Raw genomic sequence first — 17,311 nt, 5'->3', positions numbered from 1 at the left:
ATATAATTGAATCTTGTTTCATAAAAAGCAGTTTTGACAATAATATGAATATTTCCTTAGGTTTATATAAATTAGATCCATTTATAATTAATAGAATTTGGGAAGAATTTAATAATACACTGGACAAATAATTTTTAAATTTTCTTGGGTAGAATAGTTTGTGGGGTGATTTGTGCAAAGGACCTATCCAAGTTGGGTCGGCGCGCGTCAGGTGTTTAACCGTTGTGGGATCTGATAGTGAGGTGCTGGCCAGACCCCTTATATAGCTTCCTTGGATGCTTTGCTTTCATAGTTCCTTGATAATGTGAGTAGTCACGAAAGCGCTTGGAATTTCTCTATTCTTTCAGAGTGGTTGTTTTGCATATATATATATATATATATATATATATATATATATATATATATATATATATATATATATATATATATATATATATATATATATATATATATATATATATATATATGTATATATATATATATATATATACATATATATATATATATAAATATATATATATATATATATATATATATATATATATATATATATATATATATATATATATATGTATATACATATATATATATATATATATATATATATATATATATATATATATATATATATATATATATTTGTATATATATTTATATATATATATATATGTATATATATATATAAATATATATATATATATATATATGTCGTGCCGAATATGTAAAACTGGTCAATTAGCAAGAACTCATTTAAAATTAAGTCATTTCTAAAATTTTCTCTTATACGTTTAAAGATATATTTTTTTCATTAATGTTAACGGAAAAATTTTTAATTTTGCACCAAAAGAATCTTAGAAAACTTACCTAACCTTTTCATAACAAGAACAATTTATTTTAGCCTAACACAACTATATATATTTTTGATTTGTTTACAATAATTTAATACTAGACAAACAGTGAAATATATTTTTTTCGTTAGGGTCAGAATGATTTTGGCGAAATTATTGCATACACAAATTTTCACTTGTCCTATATGGCAAGATGAGCGTTGATATTTAAGCCAAGATCGCAAGTTCTGCCTATTCGGCACGACATATATATATATATATATGTATATATATATATATATATATATATATATATATATATATATATATATATATATATATATATATATATATATATATATATATATATATATATATATATATATATATATATATATATATATATATATATATATATATATATATATATATATATATATATATATATATATATATATATATATGCAAAACAACCACTCTGAAAGAATAAATTCCAAGCGCTTTCGTGACTACTCACATTGATAATGTGAGTAGTCACGAAAGCGCTTGGAATTTCTCTATTCTTTCAGAGTGGTTGTTTTGCATATTCTGAAATCACCTGTTTACTGTGATCTTATTGCATATATATATATATATATATATATATATATATATATATATATATATATATATATATATATATATATATATATATATATATATATATATATATATATATATATATATATATATATATATATATATATATATATATATATATATATATATATATATATATATATATATATATATATATATATATATATATATATATATATATATATATATATATATATATATATTACAATTTTTGTGACAGTGATACATTATAGACTTTAAAAAAAATGCCGTGGAGAAATTACCACCATCAGGGGGCCAACAGTGGGGTAGAAGGTGCAAGGGGGGTCATTGCCTCACCCTTTTTCCCACAACACTCGAGATGGAGGGGGATCGTATATCATACTCAAGGTCTCAACAAGCCACATACCCGACTAGTATATCTTACATGTAGTCTCAACAAGCCAGATATTAAACTGGACGAAATCATACCAGATACCCTTCTCTTTCCAGTTAGGACTGTCAGAATATTTTACTCACATGTTTGCCAGAGAAAACTTTTATTCAAAACATCCTAAGTATAATATTAATAAGCCTTTAAGCCAATGATATATCTAGGAGGATTAAATCAGGAACACCTCAGAGTAAAGGAAAACTCATTCCTTGACTTACGATTGTCGCCAGAGTTGGTACCTATGACTGTAGACATTATGACATCAGGTTTGCCCTCATATAACGTGACGCCGGCGACACCGAGGTACCATTCATAATCAGAGTGATCAATCGACTCAATAGTGCAGTATCGATCTAACAACGAGTGAACGAGAATCGCATCAGTAACTGAACGAGTTTATGAAAGAAGGAACCGAGGGCCTCACACTGCCATGAAACATAGAAGTTCCTTCGTGATACTGACTTGTGACTGAAATATCCTGAGAGAACATTGTCAGAACTTTTACTAAGATTAAAGACTAGTGATTGCCTTTGGGTGGTTGTAAGGCACTCATCTTAAAGTTCGACGACCTAAGATTTCGTAGTTGCGGCGTCTTACGTCCCACGGGGCTGACATAGGGCAGATTGGATGTGTTTAGAACCACGCCTTAATAACACATGTGATCCAATATATTAGGTAATGTACCTGGTGAGATCACGTGACTTACTAAGGGTGGGCGGATAGCCCTCTTGTTACGGCTTCAATGAAAGGTTAGCCCCAATAACTATATCTAACTCTATCCACTGCAGTGTATAGTATAGTTAAGTATAGTGATGGAACTTACCTTCGCTAATATGTGTAGCTGGGACCACATGTCTCAACCATATCGTAGTGATGCTGGTATCGATAGCTTGATTGACGCTATGATGGTGGTACCCCAATGAATCACGAGAATGTATTCACTTCTTTCGTCACTGTGGCCACAATAAACATCATTTGGGAATACTGTGGGCGGTTCATCATGTTCTAGTTCATTGCATAATTAGACTGTTCAGTATGCAGTACACTCGACGACTTGTTTATTGTTACTCGACTTTGCAGTCACTTGTTACTACCGATACCTCGCTTGGGAGAATTACTCTTATGTCTCAACGCCGTATTTCTTCCTCAGTTCTGTCAGGAGATCGTCAGTCACGAAGGAACTTCTATGTTTCATGGCAGTGTGAGACCGTCGGGTCCTTCTTTCAGCAACTCGTTCAGTTACTGACGCGATTCTCGTTCCTTTGTTGTTAGGTCGATACTGCACTATTGAGTCGATTGATCACTCTGATTATGAATGGTACCTCCGTGTCCCCGGCGTCACGTTATATGGGGGTAGAATTTTTATTTTTTATTAGCACACTGGCCGATTCCCACCAAGGCACGGTGGCCCGAAAAAGAAAAACTTTCACCATCATTCACTCCATCACTGTCTTGCCAGAAGGACACCCCTCCTTCAGTAGGGGTGTAGAACTACTGTTATAATGTCTACAGCCACAGGTGACAGCTATGGTGACAATCGTAAGTCAAGAAATGAGATTTCCTTGACTCTGAGGTGTTTCTGACTTAATTAATTCTACTAGATGTATCATTTGCTTCAAGGCTTATTAATATATTTTTAGGATGTTTTTAATGAAAGTTTTCTCTCGCAATCATACCAGATACCATTCTCTTGCTAGTCGTAACTGGCAAGAGAATGGTATCTGGTATGACATCGTCAAGTTTAATATCTGGCTTCTTGAGACTACATATAAGATATACGTCTAATAGGGTATGTGACATATACGGTCCCCCTCCATCTCGAGTGTTGTGGGAAAGAGGGAGGGATCATGGCCCTCTTGCTCCTAGCCCACTGGTGGAGGAAATTTCTCCATAAATGATTCACTACACTGACCTCCCTCACCACCATGCCCAACATGCCGGTCCATGAACCATTACTGAGTCTAACACCCCAGACTCCGTCAGGAGGGCGCACAAAGGTGTACCTGGTGAGATGCACATATGTGTATATTCAGTAAGTCACACGTTACTTACACTTGTGTGCTGAGAATTCGAAATAATGTAATAATGTAGTGCGAGTCTCGACGTTTTGAACCCGTGATTCTGCAAATGCTACCAGCCCAACGCTCTCTCAGCTGTACCACAGAGGATCACAAGTGATGTTCCTACAAGCCCATCGCTTTCTTAGCTGTACCACAGAGGATCTCAAGTGATGTTCCTAGCAGCCCAACACTCTCTCAGCTGTACCACAGAGGATCACAAGTGATGTTCCTACCAGCCCAACACTCTCTCAGCTGTACCACAGAGGATCACAAGTGATGTTCTTAAAAGCCCATCGCTCTCTCTGCTGTACCACAGAGGATCACAAGTGATGTTCCTACAAGCCCAACGCTCTCGCAGCTTTGCCACAGAGGATCACAAGTAATGTTCCTACCAGCCCAACGATCTCTCAGCTGTGCCACAGAGGATCACAAGTGATGTTCCTACCAGCCCATCGCTCTCTCAGCTGTACCACAGAGGATCACAAGCGATGTTCCTACCAGCCCAACGTTCTATCAGCTGTACCACAGAGGATCAGAAGTGATGTTCCTACCAGCCCAACGCTCTCTCATCTGTACCACAGATGATCACAAGTGATGTTCCTACCAGCCCAATGTTCTCTCATCTGTACCACAGAGGATCACAAGTGATGTTCCTACCAGCCCAACGTTCTCTCAGCTGTACAACAGAGGATCATAAGTGACGTTCCTACCAGCCCAACACTCTCTCAGCTGCACCAAAGAGGAACACAAGTGATGTTTTACCAGTCGAACACTCTCTCAGCTGTACCACAGAGGGTCACAAGTGATGTTCTTACCAGCCCAACACTCTCTCAGCTGTACCACAGAGGATCACAAGTGATGTTCCTACCAGCCCAACGCTCTCTCAGCTGTACCACAGAGGATCACAAGTGATGTTCCTACCAGCCCAACGCTCTCTCAGCTGTACCACAGAGGATCACAAGTGACGTTCCTACCAGCCCAACGCTCTCTCAGCTGTTCCACAGAGGATCACAAGTGATGTTCCTACCAGCCCAACACTCTCTCAGCTGTACCACAGAGGATCACAAGTGATGTTCCTACCAGCCCAACGCTCTCTCAGCTGTACCACAGAGGATCACAAGTGATGTTCCTACCAGCCCAACGCTCTCTCAGCTGTACCACAGAGGATCACAAGTGATGTTCCTACCAGCCCAACGCTCTCTCAGCTGTACCACAGAGGATCACAAGTGATGTTCCTACCAGCCCAACACTCTCAGCTGTACCACAGAGGATCACAAGTGATGTTCCTACCAGCCCAACACTGTCTCAGCTGTACCACAGAGGATCACAAGTAATGTTCCTACCAGCCCAACACTCTCTCAGCTGTACCACAGAGGATCACAAGTAATGTTCCTAACAGCCCAACACTCTCTCAGTTGTACCACAGAGGATCACAAGTGATGTTCCTACCAGCCCAACACTCTCTCAGCTGTACCACAGAGGATCACAAGTGATGTTCCTACCAGCCCAACACTCTCTCAGCTGTACCACAGAGGATCACAAGTGATGTTCCTACCAGCCCAACACTCTCTCAGCTGTACCACAGAGGATCACAAGTGATGTTCTTACCAGCCCAACACTCTCTCAGCTGTACCACAGAGGATCACAAGTGATGTTCCTACCAGCCCAACGCTCTCTCAGCTGTACCACAGAGGATCACAAGTGATGTTCCTACCAGCCCAACACTCTCTCAGCTGTACCACAGAGGATCACAAGTGATGTTCCTACCAGCCCAACACTCTCTCAGCTGTACCACAGAGAATCACAAGTGATGTTCCTACCAGCCCAACACTCTCTCAGCTGTACCACAGAGGATCACAAGTGATGTTCCTACAAGCCCAACGCTCTCTCAGCTGTACCACAGAGGATCACAAGTGATGTTCCTACCAGCCCAACGCTCTCTCAGCTGTACCACAGAGGATCACAAGTGATGTTCCTACCAGCCCAACACTCTCAGCTGTACCACAGAGGATCACAAGTGATGTTCCTACCAGCCCAACACTCTCAGCTGTACCACAGAGGATCACAAGTGATGTTCTTACCAGCCCAACACTCTCTCAGCTGTACCACAGAGGATCACAAGTGATGTTCTTACCAGCCCAACACTCTCAGCTGTACCACAGAGGATCACAAGTGATGTTCCTACCAGCCCAACACTCTCAGCTGTACCACAGAGGATGACAAGTGATGTTCCTACCAGCCCAACACTCTCAGCTGTACCACAGAGGATCACAAGTGATGTTCTTACCAGCCCAAGGCTCTCTCAGCTGTACCACAGAGGATCACAAGTGATGTTCCTACCAGCCCAACACTCTCAGCTGTACCACAGAGGATCACAAGTGATGTTCCTACCAGCCCAACACTCTCAGCTGTACCACAGAGGATCACAAGTGATGTTCTTACCAGCCCAACACTCTCTCAGCTGTACCACAGAGGATCACAAGTGATGTTCTTACCAGCCCAACACTCTCTCAGCTGTACCACAGAGGATCACAAGTAATGTTCCTACCAGCCCAACACTCTCTCAGCTGTACCACAGAGGATCACAAGTAATGTTCCTAACAGCCCAACACTCTCTCAGTTGTACCACAGAGGATCACAAGTAATGTTCCTACCAGCCCAACACTCTCTCAGCTGTACAACAGAGGATCACAAGTGATGTTCCTACCAGCCCAACACTCTCTCAGCTGTACCACAGAGGATCACAAGTGATGTTCCTACCAGCCCAACACTCTCTCAGCTGTACCACAGAGGATCACAAGTGATGTTCTTACCATAAATTTCTTACACTTGGAGAAGTAAGCAAAAGCCACAAACTTGCAATTTTTGCAGGTTTTATAAAAGGCCTCAAGTTCTGCAACAGCTGGTGCAGCAGGCAGGGATGGTAGACACAGCTGGTGCAGCAGGCAGGGATGGTAGACACAGCTGGTGCAGCAGGCAGGGATGGTAGACACAGCTGGTGCAGCAGGCAGGGATGGTAGACACAGCTGGTGCAGCAGGCAGGGATGGTAGACACAGCTGGTGCAGCAGGCAGGGATGGTAGACACAGCTGGTGCAGCAGGCAGGGATGGTAGACACAGCTGGTGCAGCAGGCAGGGATGGTAGACACAGCTGGTGCAGCAGGCAGGGATGATAGACACAGCTGGTGCAGCAGGCAGGGATGGTAGACACAGCTGGTGCAGCAGGCAGGGATGGTAGACACAGCTGGTGCAGCAGGCAGGGATGGCAGACACAGCTGGTGCAGCAGGCATGGATGGTAGACACAGCTGGTGCAGCAGGCAGGGATGGTAGACACAGCTGGTGCAGCAGGCAGGGATGGTAGATACAGCTGGTGCAGCAGGCAGGGATGGTAGACACAGCTGGTGCAGCAGGCAGGGATGGGAGACACAGCTGGTGCAGCAGGCAGGGATGGTAGACACAGCTGGTGCAGCAGGCAGTGATGGTAGACACAGCTGGTGCAGCAGGCAGGGATGGTAGACACAGCTGGTGCAGCAGGCAGGGATGATAGACACAGCTGGTGCAGCAGGCAGGGATGGTAGACACAGCTGGTGCAGCAGGCAGGAATGGTAGACACAGCTGGTGCAGCAGGCAGTGATGGCAGACACAGCTGGTGCAGCAGGCAGGGATGGTAGACACAGCTGGTGCAGCAGGCAGTTATGGTAGACACAGCTGGTGCAGCAGGCAGGGATGGTAGATACAGCTGGTGCAGCAGGCAGGGATGGTAGACACAGCTGGTGCAGCAGGCAGGGATGGTAGACACAGCTGGTGCAGCAGGCAGGGATGGTAGATACAGCTGGTGCAGCAGGCAGGGATGGTAGACACAGCTGGTGCAGCAGGCAGGGATGGTAGACACAGCTGGTGCAGCAGGCAGGGATGGTAGATACAGCTCGTGCAGCAGGCAGGGATGGTAGACACAGCTGGTGCAGCAGGCAGGGATGGTAGACACAGCTGGTGCAGCAGGCAGGGATGGTAGACACAGCTGGTGCAGCAGGCAGGGATGGTAGACACAGCTGGTGCAGCAGGCAGGGATGGCAGGCACAACTGGTGCAGCAGGCAGGGATGGTAGATACAGCTGGTGCAGCAGGAAGGGATGGCAGACACAGCTGGTGCAGCAGGCAGGGATGGTAGACACAGCTGGTGCAGCAGGCACGGATGGTAGACACAGCTGGTGCAGCAGGCAGGGATGGTAGACACAGCTGGTGCAGCAGGCAGGGATGGTAGACACAGCTGGTGCAGCAGGCAGGGATGGTAGACACAGCTGGTGCAGCAGGCAGGGATGGTAGACACAGCTGGTGCAGCAGGCAGGGATGATAGACACAGCTGGTGCAGCAGGCAGGGATGGCAGGCACAGCTGGTGCAGCAGGCAGGGATGGTAGATACAGCTGGTGCAGCAGGAAGGGATGGCAGACACAGCTGGTGCAGCAGGCAGGGATGGCAGGCACAGCTGGTGCAGCAGGCAGGGATGGTAGACACAGCTGGTGCAGCAGGCAGGGATGGCAGGCACAGCTGGTGCAGCAGGCAGGGATGGTAGACACAGCTGGTGCAGCAGGCAGGGATGGCAGGCACAGCTGGTGCAGCAGGCAGGGATGGCAGACACAGCTGGTGCAGCAGGCAGGGATGGCAGGCACAGCTGGTGCAGCAGGCAGGGATGGCAGACACAGCTGGTGCAGCAGGCAGGGATGGCAGACACAGCTGGTGCAGCAGGCAGGGATGGCAGACACAGCTGGTGCAGCAGGCAGGGATGGTAGACACAGCTGGTGCAGCAGGCAGGGATGGTAGACACAGCTGGTGCAGCAGGCACCGATGGTAGACACAGCTGGTGCAGCAGGCAGGGATGGCAGGCACAGCTGGTGCAGCAGGCAGGGATGGCAGACACAGCTGGTGCAGCAGGCAGGGATGGCAGACACAGCTGGTGCAGCAGGCAGGGATGGTAGACACAGCTGGTGCAGCAGGCAGGGATGGTAGATACAGCTGGTGCAGCAGGCAGGGATGGCAGACACAGCTGGTGCAGCAGGCAGGGATGGCAGGCACAGCTGGTGCAGCAGGCAGGGATGGTAGATACAGCTGGTACAGCAGGAAGGGATGGCAGACACAGCTGGTGCAGCAGGCAGGGATGGCAGGCACAGCTGGTGCAGCAGGCAGGGATGGCAGACACAGCTGGTGCAGCAGGCAGGGATGGCAGGCACAGCTGGTGCAGCAGGCAGGGATGGTAGACACAGCTGGTGCAGCAGGCAGGGATGGCAGGCACAGCTGGTGCAGCAGGCAGGGATGGCAGGCACAGCTGGTGCAACAGGCAGGGATGGCAGACACAGCTGGTGCAGCAGGCAGGGATGGCAGACACAGCTGGTGCAGCAGGCAGGGATGGCAGACACAGCTGGTGCAGCAGGCAGGGATGGTAGACACAGCTGGTGCAGCAGGCAGGGATGGTAGACACAGCTGGTGCAGCAGGCAGTGATGGTAGACACAGCTGGTGCAGCAGGCAGGGATGGCAGACACAGCTGGTGCAGCAGGCAGGGATGGTAGACACAGCTGGTGCAGCAGGCACGGATGGTAGACACAGCTGGTGCAGCAGGCAGGGATGGTAGACACAGCTGGTGCAGCAGGCAGGGATGACAGACACAGCTGGTGCAGCAGGCAGGGATGGTAGACACAGCTGGTGCAGCAGGCAGGGATGGTAGACACAGCTTGTGCAGCAGGCAGGGATGGTAGACACAGCTGGTGCAGCAGGCAGGGATGGTAGATACAGCTGGTGCAGCATGCACGGATGGTAGACACAGCTGGTGCAGCAGGCAGGGATGGCAGACACAGCTGGTGCAGCAGGCAGGGATGGTAGACACAGCTGGTACAAAGCCGACAAGTGGTAAAAAAATCAGTTGCAGGGATGAGCTTTATTGTTACTGATCTTAATTAAGAAGAACTTTATTAAGCAAGCAGGTCATAATAGATTGATCTCTTCTTTTTTATGAGACCCTTGTTCGGCTAAGCCAAGTTATGATTAAAGGAAATGATGTTATAGCTATCATGGCTAAATGGAATGAGTATAGGATTAGCATTTTCCATGTCTCGCATTAGAATCCCACCCAGTCCTTGAAAAGCGAAGTAACATGGTTCGTTACAACTTTTTCAGAAACACTGACCTGGCTTAGAAGGACAAGAGCTGTATGTGTTTATTTTGACAGGTGATGATGAGAGATTCTCCACGAAAACGTAATAGACGTTATGGCCAATCGAAAACCCACAAATCCAGCATTCCTTTCAGCTCTATAACTTCGGGACAAGTATGTCCAATACAGCCACGTAATTTTCAATCAGGAATACCTCTGACTCGATTTATTTTGTTGTCATGTCATTTAGTACATTCATAAGATGAAGAATTTGACACATGTGCAACATCTGGGTTTGTTTATTGTAGAATGACACTTCTATATAAAAAACCGCTTGTTATGCAGAGTATTTCGGGCAAATTAGGTCAGTTTTGTCCCAGGATGCGGCCCACACCAGTCAACTAACACCCAGGTACTCATTTTACTGATGGGTGAACATAGACAACCGTTGTAAGGAAATACGCCCAATGTTTCAACCCTCGCCGGGAATCGAACCCAGATCCTCACCGTGTGAAACTAGAGCATTTGCCACCAGGCCACGGGCCACTGCGGCCTGGTGATCTGCTAGTTCTACTACATAGTGTTAGACTGAGTTTAGTTTGGGTTACAGAAAGACCTGTTTAGAGTGGGCCACACTTGTACACATGATCATCAGCCAAGCATCATACCACCCACCACTGGACAAGGTAGTCAGGTGTCAGGTAACCAGTAGTCAGGTAACCAGACCTCACATTTACACATGGGTTCTCCAGAATCTTTAAGGCAATGTTTTCTTAGCCTATGAATATTGAAGCGACCAGTCTCCCAGGGCCTAAGCATGTTCATTAAACACGTCCTAAAGTACTACTACTACTACTACTACCACTACTACTACTACTACTACTACTACTACTACTACTACTACTAATAATAATAGTAATAATAATAATAATGTAAGAGGGTAAAGCAGCTGGAACTGACGGGATCATGAAAGAAATGTTAAAAGCAGGGGGTGACATAGTGTTGGAGTGGTTGGTATTTTTGCTTAATAAATGTATGAAAGAGGGGAAGATACCTAGGGATTGGCGGAGAGCGTGTATAGTCCCTTTATATAAAGGGAAGGGGGACAAAAGAGATTGTAAAAATTATAGAGGAATAAGTTTACTGAGTATACCAGGAAAAGTGTACGGTAGGGTTATTATTGAAAGACTTAGAGGAAATACAGAATGTAGAATTGCGAATGAGCAAGGAGGTTTTAGAGTGAGTAGGGGATGTGTAGATCAAGTGTTTACATTGAAGCATATATGTGAGCAGTATTTAGATAAAGGTAGGGAAGTTTTTATTGCATTTATGGATTTAGAAAAGGCATATGATAGAGTGAATAGGGGAGCAATGTGGCAGATGTTGCAAGTGTATGGAATTGGTAGTAAGTTACTAAATGCTGTGAAAAGTTTTTATGAGGATAGTGAGGCTCAGGTTAGGGTGTGTAGAAGAAAGGGAGACTACTTCCCGGTAAAAGTAGGTCTTAGACAGGGATGTGTAATGTCACCATGGTTGTTTAATATATTTATAGATGGGGTTGTAAAAGAAGTAAATGCTAGGGTGTTCGGGAGAGGGGTAGCATTAAATTATGGGGAATTAAATGCAAAATGGGAAGTGACACAGTTACTTTTTGCTGATGACACTGTGCTTATGGGAGATTCTAAAGAAAAATTGCAAAGGTTAGTGGACGAATTTGTGAATGTGTGTAAAGGTAGAAAGTTGTAAGTGAACATAGAAAAGAGTAAGGTGATGAGAGTATCAAATGATTTAGATAAAGAAAAATTGGATATCAAATTGGGGAGGAGGAGTATGGAAGAAGTGAATGTTTTCAGATACTTGGGAGTTGATGTGTCAGCAGATGGATTTATGAGGGATGAGGTTAATCATAGAACTGATGAAGGAAAAATGGTGAGTGGTGCGTTGAGGTATATGTGGAGGTAAAAAATTTTATCTATGGAGGCATGAAGGGAATGTATGAAAGTATAGTAGTACCAACACTCTTATATGGGTGTGAAGCGTCGGTTGTAAATGCTGCAGCGAGGAGGCGGTTGGAGGCAGTGGAAATGTCCTGTCTAAGGGCAATGTGTGGTGTAAATATGCAGAAAATTCGGAGTGTGGAAGTTAGAAGGTGTGGAGTTAATAAAAGTATTAGTCAGAGGGCAGAAGAGGGGTTGTTGAGATGGTTTGGTCATTTAGAGAGAAAGGATCAAAGTAGAATGACATGGAGAGCGTATAAATCTGTAGGGAAAGGAAGGCGGGGTAGGGGTCGTCCTCGAAAAGGCTGGAGGGAGGGGGTAAAGGAGGTGTTGTGGGTGAGGGATTTGGACTTCCAGCAAGCGTGCGTGAGCGTATTAGATAGAAGTGAATGGAGACGAATGGTATTTGGGACCTGACGATCTGTTGGAGTGTGAGCAGGGTAATATTTAGTGAAGAGATTCAGGAAAACCTGTTATTTTATATAACCGGACTTGAGTCCTGGAAATGGGAGGTACAATGCCTGCACTCTAAAAGAGGGGTTTGGGATATTGGCTATTTGGAGTGATATATTGTGTATTTTTATAGATATATACTTCTAAACTGTTCTATTCTGGGCACCTCTGCAAAAACAGTGATTATGTGTGAGTGAGGTGAAAGTGTTGAATGATGATGAAAGCATTTTCTTTTTGGGGATCTTGTTTTTCTTTGGGTCATCCTGCCTCGGTGGGAGACGGCCGACTTGCTGAAAAAAAAAATATTTATTTCTTCCAGTACATGTACAAGGTATACATGCCATAGCTAACATCAATGAATTACTTCTACATAGAAAGCCGCTTGTTATGCTGAGCATTTTGGGCCAATTAGGTCAGTTTTGTCCCAGGATGCAATCTACATCAGTCGTCTAACACCCAGGTACCCATTTTATACTGATGGGTGGACGTAGACAACTGGTGTCTCATGGAAACACGTCCCTAATGTTTTCCTCTAAGTGGGGGAGGAAATCCCATAAGAGGCAAAAACGAGAAAAAAACTGACTGCATTTGTTTTCACCAGTTGTCGCTACCATATACTTTTATATCCAGTCAGGTGAAGTGAAGACTGTTCTGAATATCAAAGAATTTGACAATATAATGAGAGCTGCAGCATCAGAGACAAAACCGGAATTAAAATTCGTCTTAAGAATGTTAAATTTATGGGCAGATTTACAAGGTGGCGTCAGTGAAGGACAGTAGACAATATAAAGTTTTAGCAAAGGATCAGCTTATTCTATGGCTATGATCTCTAATTAAAAAGGGTGTGGCACATTTCATAATTATATTAAACAGAGTGAAATAACAGGAAATGGAAAAAGTATTGAATATATCGGTGGTGGAAATGAGAAGTAGATTACTATTAAGTGAATCAGTTCGGAGAAATGTGAGTAAAATATCCATATGAAGGAATATGTTATTATAATACTGTAAATCAGAAATATATGTAAAGTAGAAGAGTCTTCACGGAAGTTCGTGCATGATGTAATATAATCACTTTAACACTAAAGTAGAATAAAAGAAATGATCACAAATGAAGATGAAGTGGAGGAAAAGAGAAACAAGAACGTATCTCATGACATTGTTCATGCATGGAAAAGCTGGGAATATACAAGCCAATGTCCATAGGCGCTGGATGTTCATGTCCACTACTCTCTGACTGGCGCTTTAGATGTTCATGTCCACTACTCGTTTTTCTTTCATACGCCAGACTTTCCACAGTGGTTTTTACATCCACAACCTTTCCTGTCATATATACATCATTAACAATATTAAGTTTTACTTACGTGAAGTTAAGTGCTTCAGAAAGGTAGTCCATCACCTTTACCATGGAACCCTGGAACTGAAACCTGGGAACCGCTGAAAATGGGTCATTCACCCTCACCAACCTGACGTAGCCAGACTCATCTATCGCCACCAACAAATTCGGTCTGTGTTGGAATCTGCGAGGGTAATAGAGAAAGAATCTAATATATTATTTATTTTCGTTAAGTTATAAATATTTTTTCTTATATTATTATGTGTTTTTACAAGTTTTAATGCATTTTAAGAAAATTCTAGGCTTGACCAATTAAAATTAGCTACAATATTTTGGGTAAAAGAGGTAAAACTGGTCAGTTAGCAAGAACTCATTTAATATTAAGCCCTTTTTAAAATTTTCTCTTATACGTTTAAAGATATATTTTGTCAATTATCTTGATGCAAAAATTGATATTTTTTTACCAAGAGAGACTTGGAAAACTTACCTAACCTTATTGTAGCAAGCGCAATTGAATTTAGCCTAATCCAACTAAGTATATTTTAAACAAGTTTACAATAATTTAACAATAAACATAATGAAAACTTACCTAACCTTATTATAACAAGCGCAACTAAATTAGCCTAACCCAACTAAATATATTTTAGATAAGTTTACAATAATTTAATAATAAATAAACACAATGAAATATATATTTTTCGTTAGGTTCAGAATGATATATAAATACATACATACATACATATATATATATATATATATATATATATATATATATATATATATATATATATATATATATATATATATATATATATATATATATATATATATATATGCAATAAGATCACAGTAAACAGGTGATTTCAGAATATGCAAAACAACCACTCTGAAAGAATAGAGAAATTCCAAGCGCTTTCGTGACTACTCACATTATCAAGGAACTATGATAATGTGAGTAGTCACGAAAGCGCTTGGAATTTCTCTATTCTCCAAGAGTGGTTGTTTTACATATATATATATATATATATATATATATATATATATATATATATATATATATATATATATATATATATATATATATATATATATATATATACACATATATATATATATATATATATATATACATATATATATATATATATATATATATATATATATATATATATATATATATATATATATGTGTGTGTGTGTGTGTGTGTGTGTGTGTGTGTGTGTGTGTGTGTGTGTGTGTGTGTGTGTGTGTGTGTGTGTGTGAAAAATAGCGAAATTCCAAGCACTTTCGTGACTTCTCACATTATCAAGGAACAGTAAAATTAAAAGATCAACAGAAAGGCATCACCCGACTCTGTGAAACACGACTGATATTCTACCCAAACATTAAGATTTCTCACTTCTCTAATATATCTTAAATTTTTCCCAAATTTATTAATTATAAATGAATCCAATTTGTATAAACCAAAAGCAACATTCTTATTATTTTGAAAACTATTTTTAATGAAACATGATTCTAACATATTCCTGTTGACCATAAACATGCTTGATACAACTATCTCAGCCTTTCGAAAATCAATTGGATGATTAAAATCTCTCACATAAATAAACAGAGCATTAGAATCTTGTCCACTTTTAATGCTACATATATGTTGCTTTAATCTTAGTTCAAGACTTTTGCCAGGATGACCGTAATTTTTTTAATTTTTATTTCTCTGTTTTATTAACCCCTTGAGCCACATATATGAGATCCAATTGAGAGTACTTAAGTTGTGTGATATAAATATATATATTAACCATATCTTTTCCCTGGAAAGTCAAGCCCTTGATAAGGGGCATACTGCTCAATTTTCAGGTCAAGGTACCCTAAGAGTAGTACTTTGACTTAACTGTAGAGCTAATCTGTTCTGTGATAAACGAACGACTCGTAAATCGACGCTGCGACGTTTGTGGAAGAAGCCGCGATCAATGTTCAAGTAAAGAGAATATCAAAGTTATCCCTCCCCTCTCTTTGTGGTGTGGCATCGTAGTGTGACAGATTCATTACTCATTCATTCGAAGTTTTGCCAAAAGTCAAAAGCGTGCTGACATAGTTCAGATAGAATTCCAAACTACAACATCTTCACCCCTCCTTCAGAGTGCAGGCACTGTACTTGTCACCTTCAGGACACAAGTTTTGCTGACTGGTTTCCTTGAATAGCTTCATAAATGCTACCTTACTCACACTCCACGTGATGTCACAGAATTTGTTGGATGTTCAAGCCTCTAGCGCTTAGTCTTATTTACTACATCCTTGAAGCCTTCCCAGGAACGATCCCACCTCTCCTTCCCTCAATCCCAGATTTATACGCCCTGTTACACAAATCTGCAATATTTAATTTTCTGAAACTCACTTTGAGAACTTTTCAGGGAACAATGGGAGGTGTGAGGTGAAGAGGAGGCCACGACGAGGTGTCCAGGAGGCCACATGGGATTCCTGCGGACTATACGGCAGCTGGACGTAAACACTGCACCTGTAACACCAGCTTATGCAGTAGCTCACTGTTGAAAATACATTGCAACATACACAGATATGTGCATGTGTGATTGCTTAATTTGCAATGTGTGCATGTGTGTAGGGTAATTAAATATAATCTCTATTTAATTAAGCATATATTACGTAACACACATTACTTGATGTTTGTTGTGTCGTTGTTGATAATAACCAACATAGAGTTGAGGTTGGACAAGGTTGTGTGGAGATCCTGCAGCTCCATGAGGCGAGAGTGAGTGAGGATGAGGAGCCTCGTCGACCACACCATGAGGCGCCCCTTGACGGACCACTTGACGAAGGCGGCGAGGAAGGTTGCCTCGTCACTTATCACTACAATTGTTATGTATGATGACAACTTCCGCAGCTGTTTATGTAGAAATTGTAGTCAATAATCTCTTTAAGCAGTTAGAGATAAGAGGTTTACCAACCTCAACAGTAACTGGCAAAGCTTTAATATTAGTGTGAGTGACCTAGCTCCTATAACATTTCGGTAAGCGAAATGGAAAAAACCTCTACCTAACGTAATAACAAAGTAAACATAATTTTATACCTACCAAACACTAAGCAAACAGCTTACCATCTTAACATTACCAACCAGCAGTGAGAGGTGCTCGTCCCTCTGCTTGAAATTAGAACCATTAATTACTACTTCAAAAATTCCAACACCTCCTGGAAACCGTAAATGGTCTGTTGTCTGAAAGGAAAATTAGGATATATTATGCGAAATTAATATATTGTTTGCATAGTAGGTATATGGACCCAAAATATACTCTACAAGTCTTACTTATAACTTACATTGTTCAATACAGTCATCGCACAAACACTGAAATATGTAGTCTCTTACAGCACAAAATAAACAATAGGATTTGTGCCTCCCACCACATAGAAAAAATTGGCTTGAGAGCAAGAAT

At 42.2% G+C, this 17,311-nt stretch overlaps 1 protein-coding gene across 1 annotated transcript in view; it reads right to left on the bottom strand.

Annotated features, from left to right (window-relative positions):
- The window catches only part of LOC128691591 (uncharacterized), a 61,528-nt gene that overhangs the window by 35,986 nt on the left and 8,231 nt on the right, over window positions 1–17,311 (bottom strand). Inside the window, exons 3-7 of the mRNA XM_070088965.1 lie at window positions 16,978–17,094; window positions 16,541–16,764; window positions 16,261–16,380; window positions 13,896–14,051; window positions 3,791–3,881 (exon numbers count right to left, since the gene is read on the bottom strand). Of these exons, the coding sequence (XP_069945066.1) occupies window positions 3,791–3,881; window positions 13,896–14,051; window positions 16,261–16,380; window positions 16,541–16,764; window positions 16,978–17,094 (708 nt within the window). The remainder of the gene's footprint in view (window positions 1–3,790; window positions 3,882–13,895; window positions 14,052–16,260; window positions 16,381–16,540; window positions 16,765–16,977; window positions 17,095–17,311) is intronic.

This window comes from Cherax quadricarinatus, chromosome 26, assembly GCF_038502225.1.
Source record: "Cherax quadricarinatus isolate ZL_2023a chromosome 26, ASM3850222v1, whole genome shotgun sequence".
Lineage (NCBI taxonomy): Eukaryota > Metazoa > Arthropoda > Malacostraca > Decapoda > Parastacidae > Cherax > Cherax quadricarinatus.
Note: the sequence above shows the minus strand (reverse complement) of the source record. Positions and strands in the feature narration are given on the sequence as shown.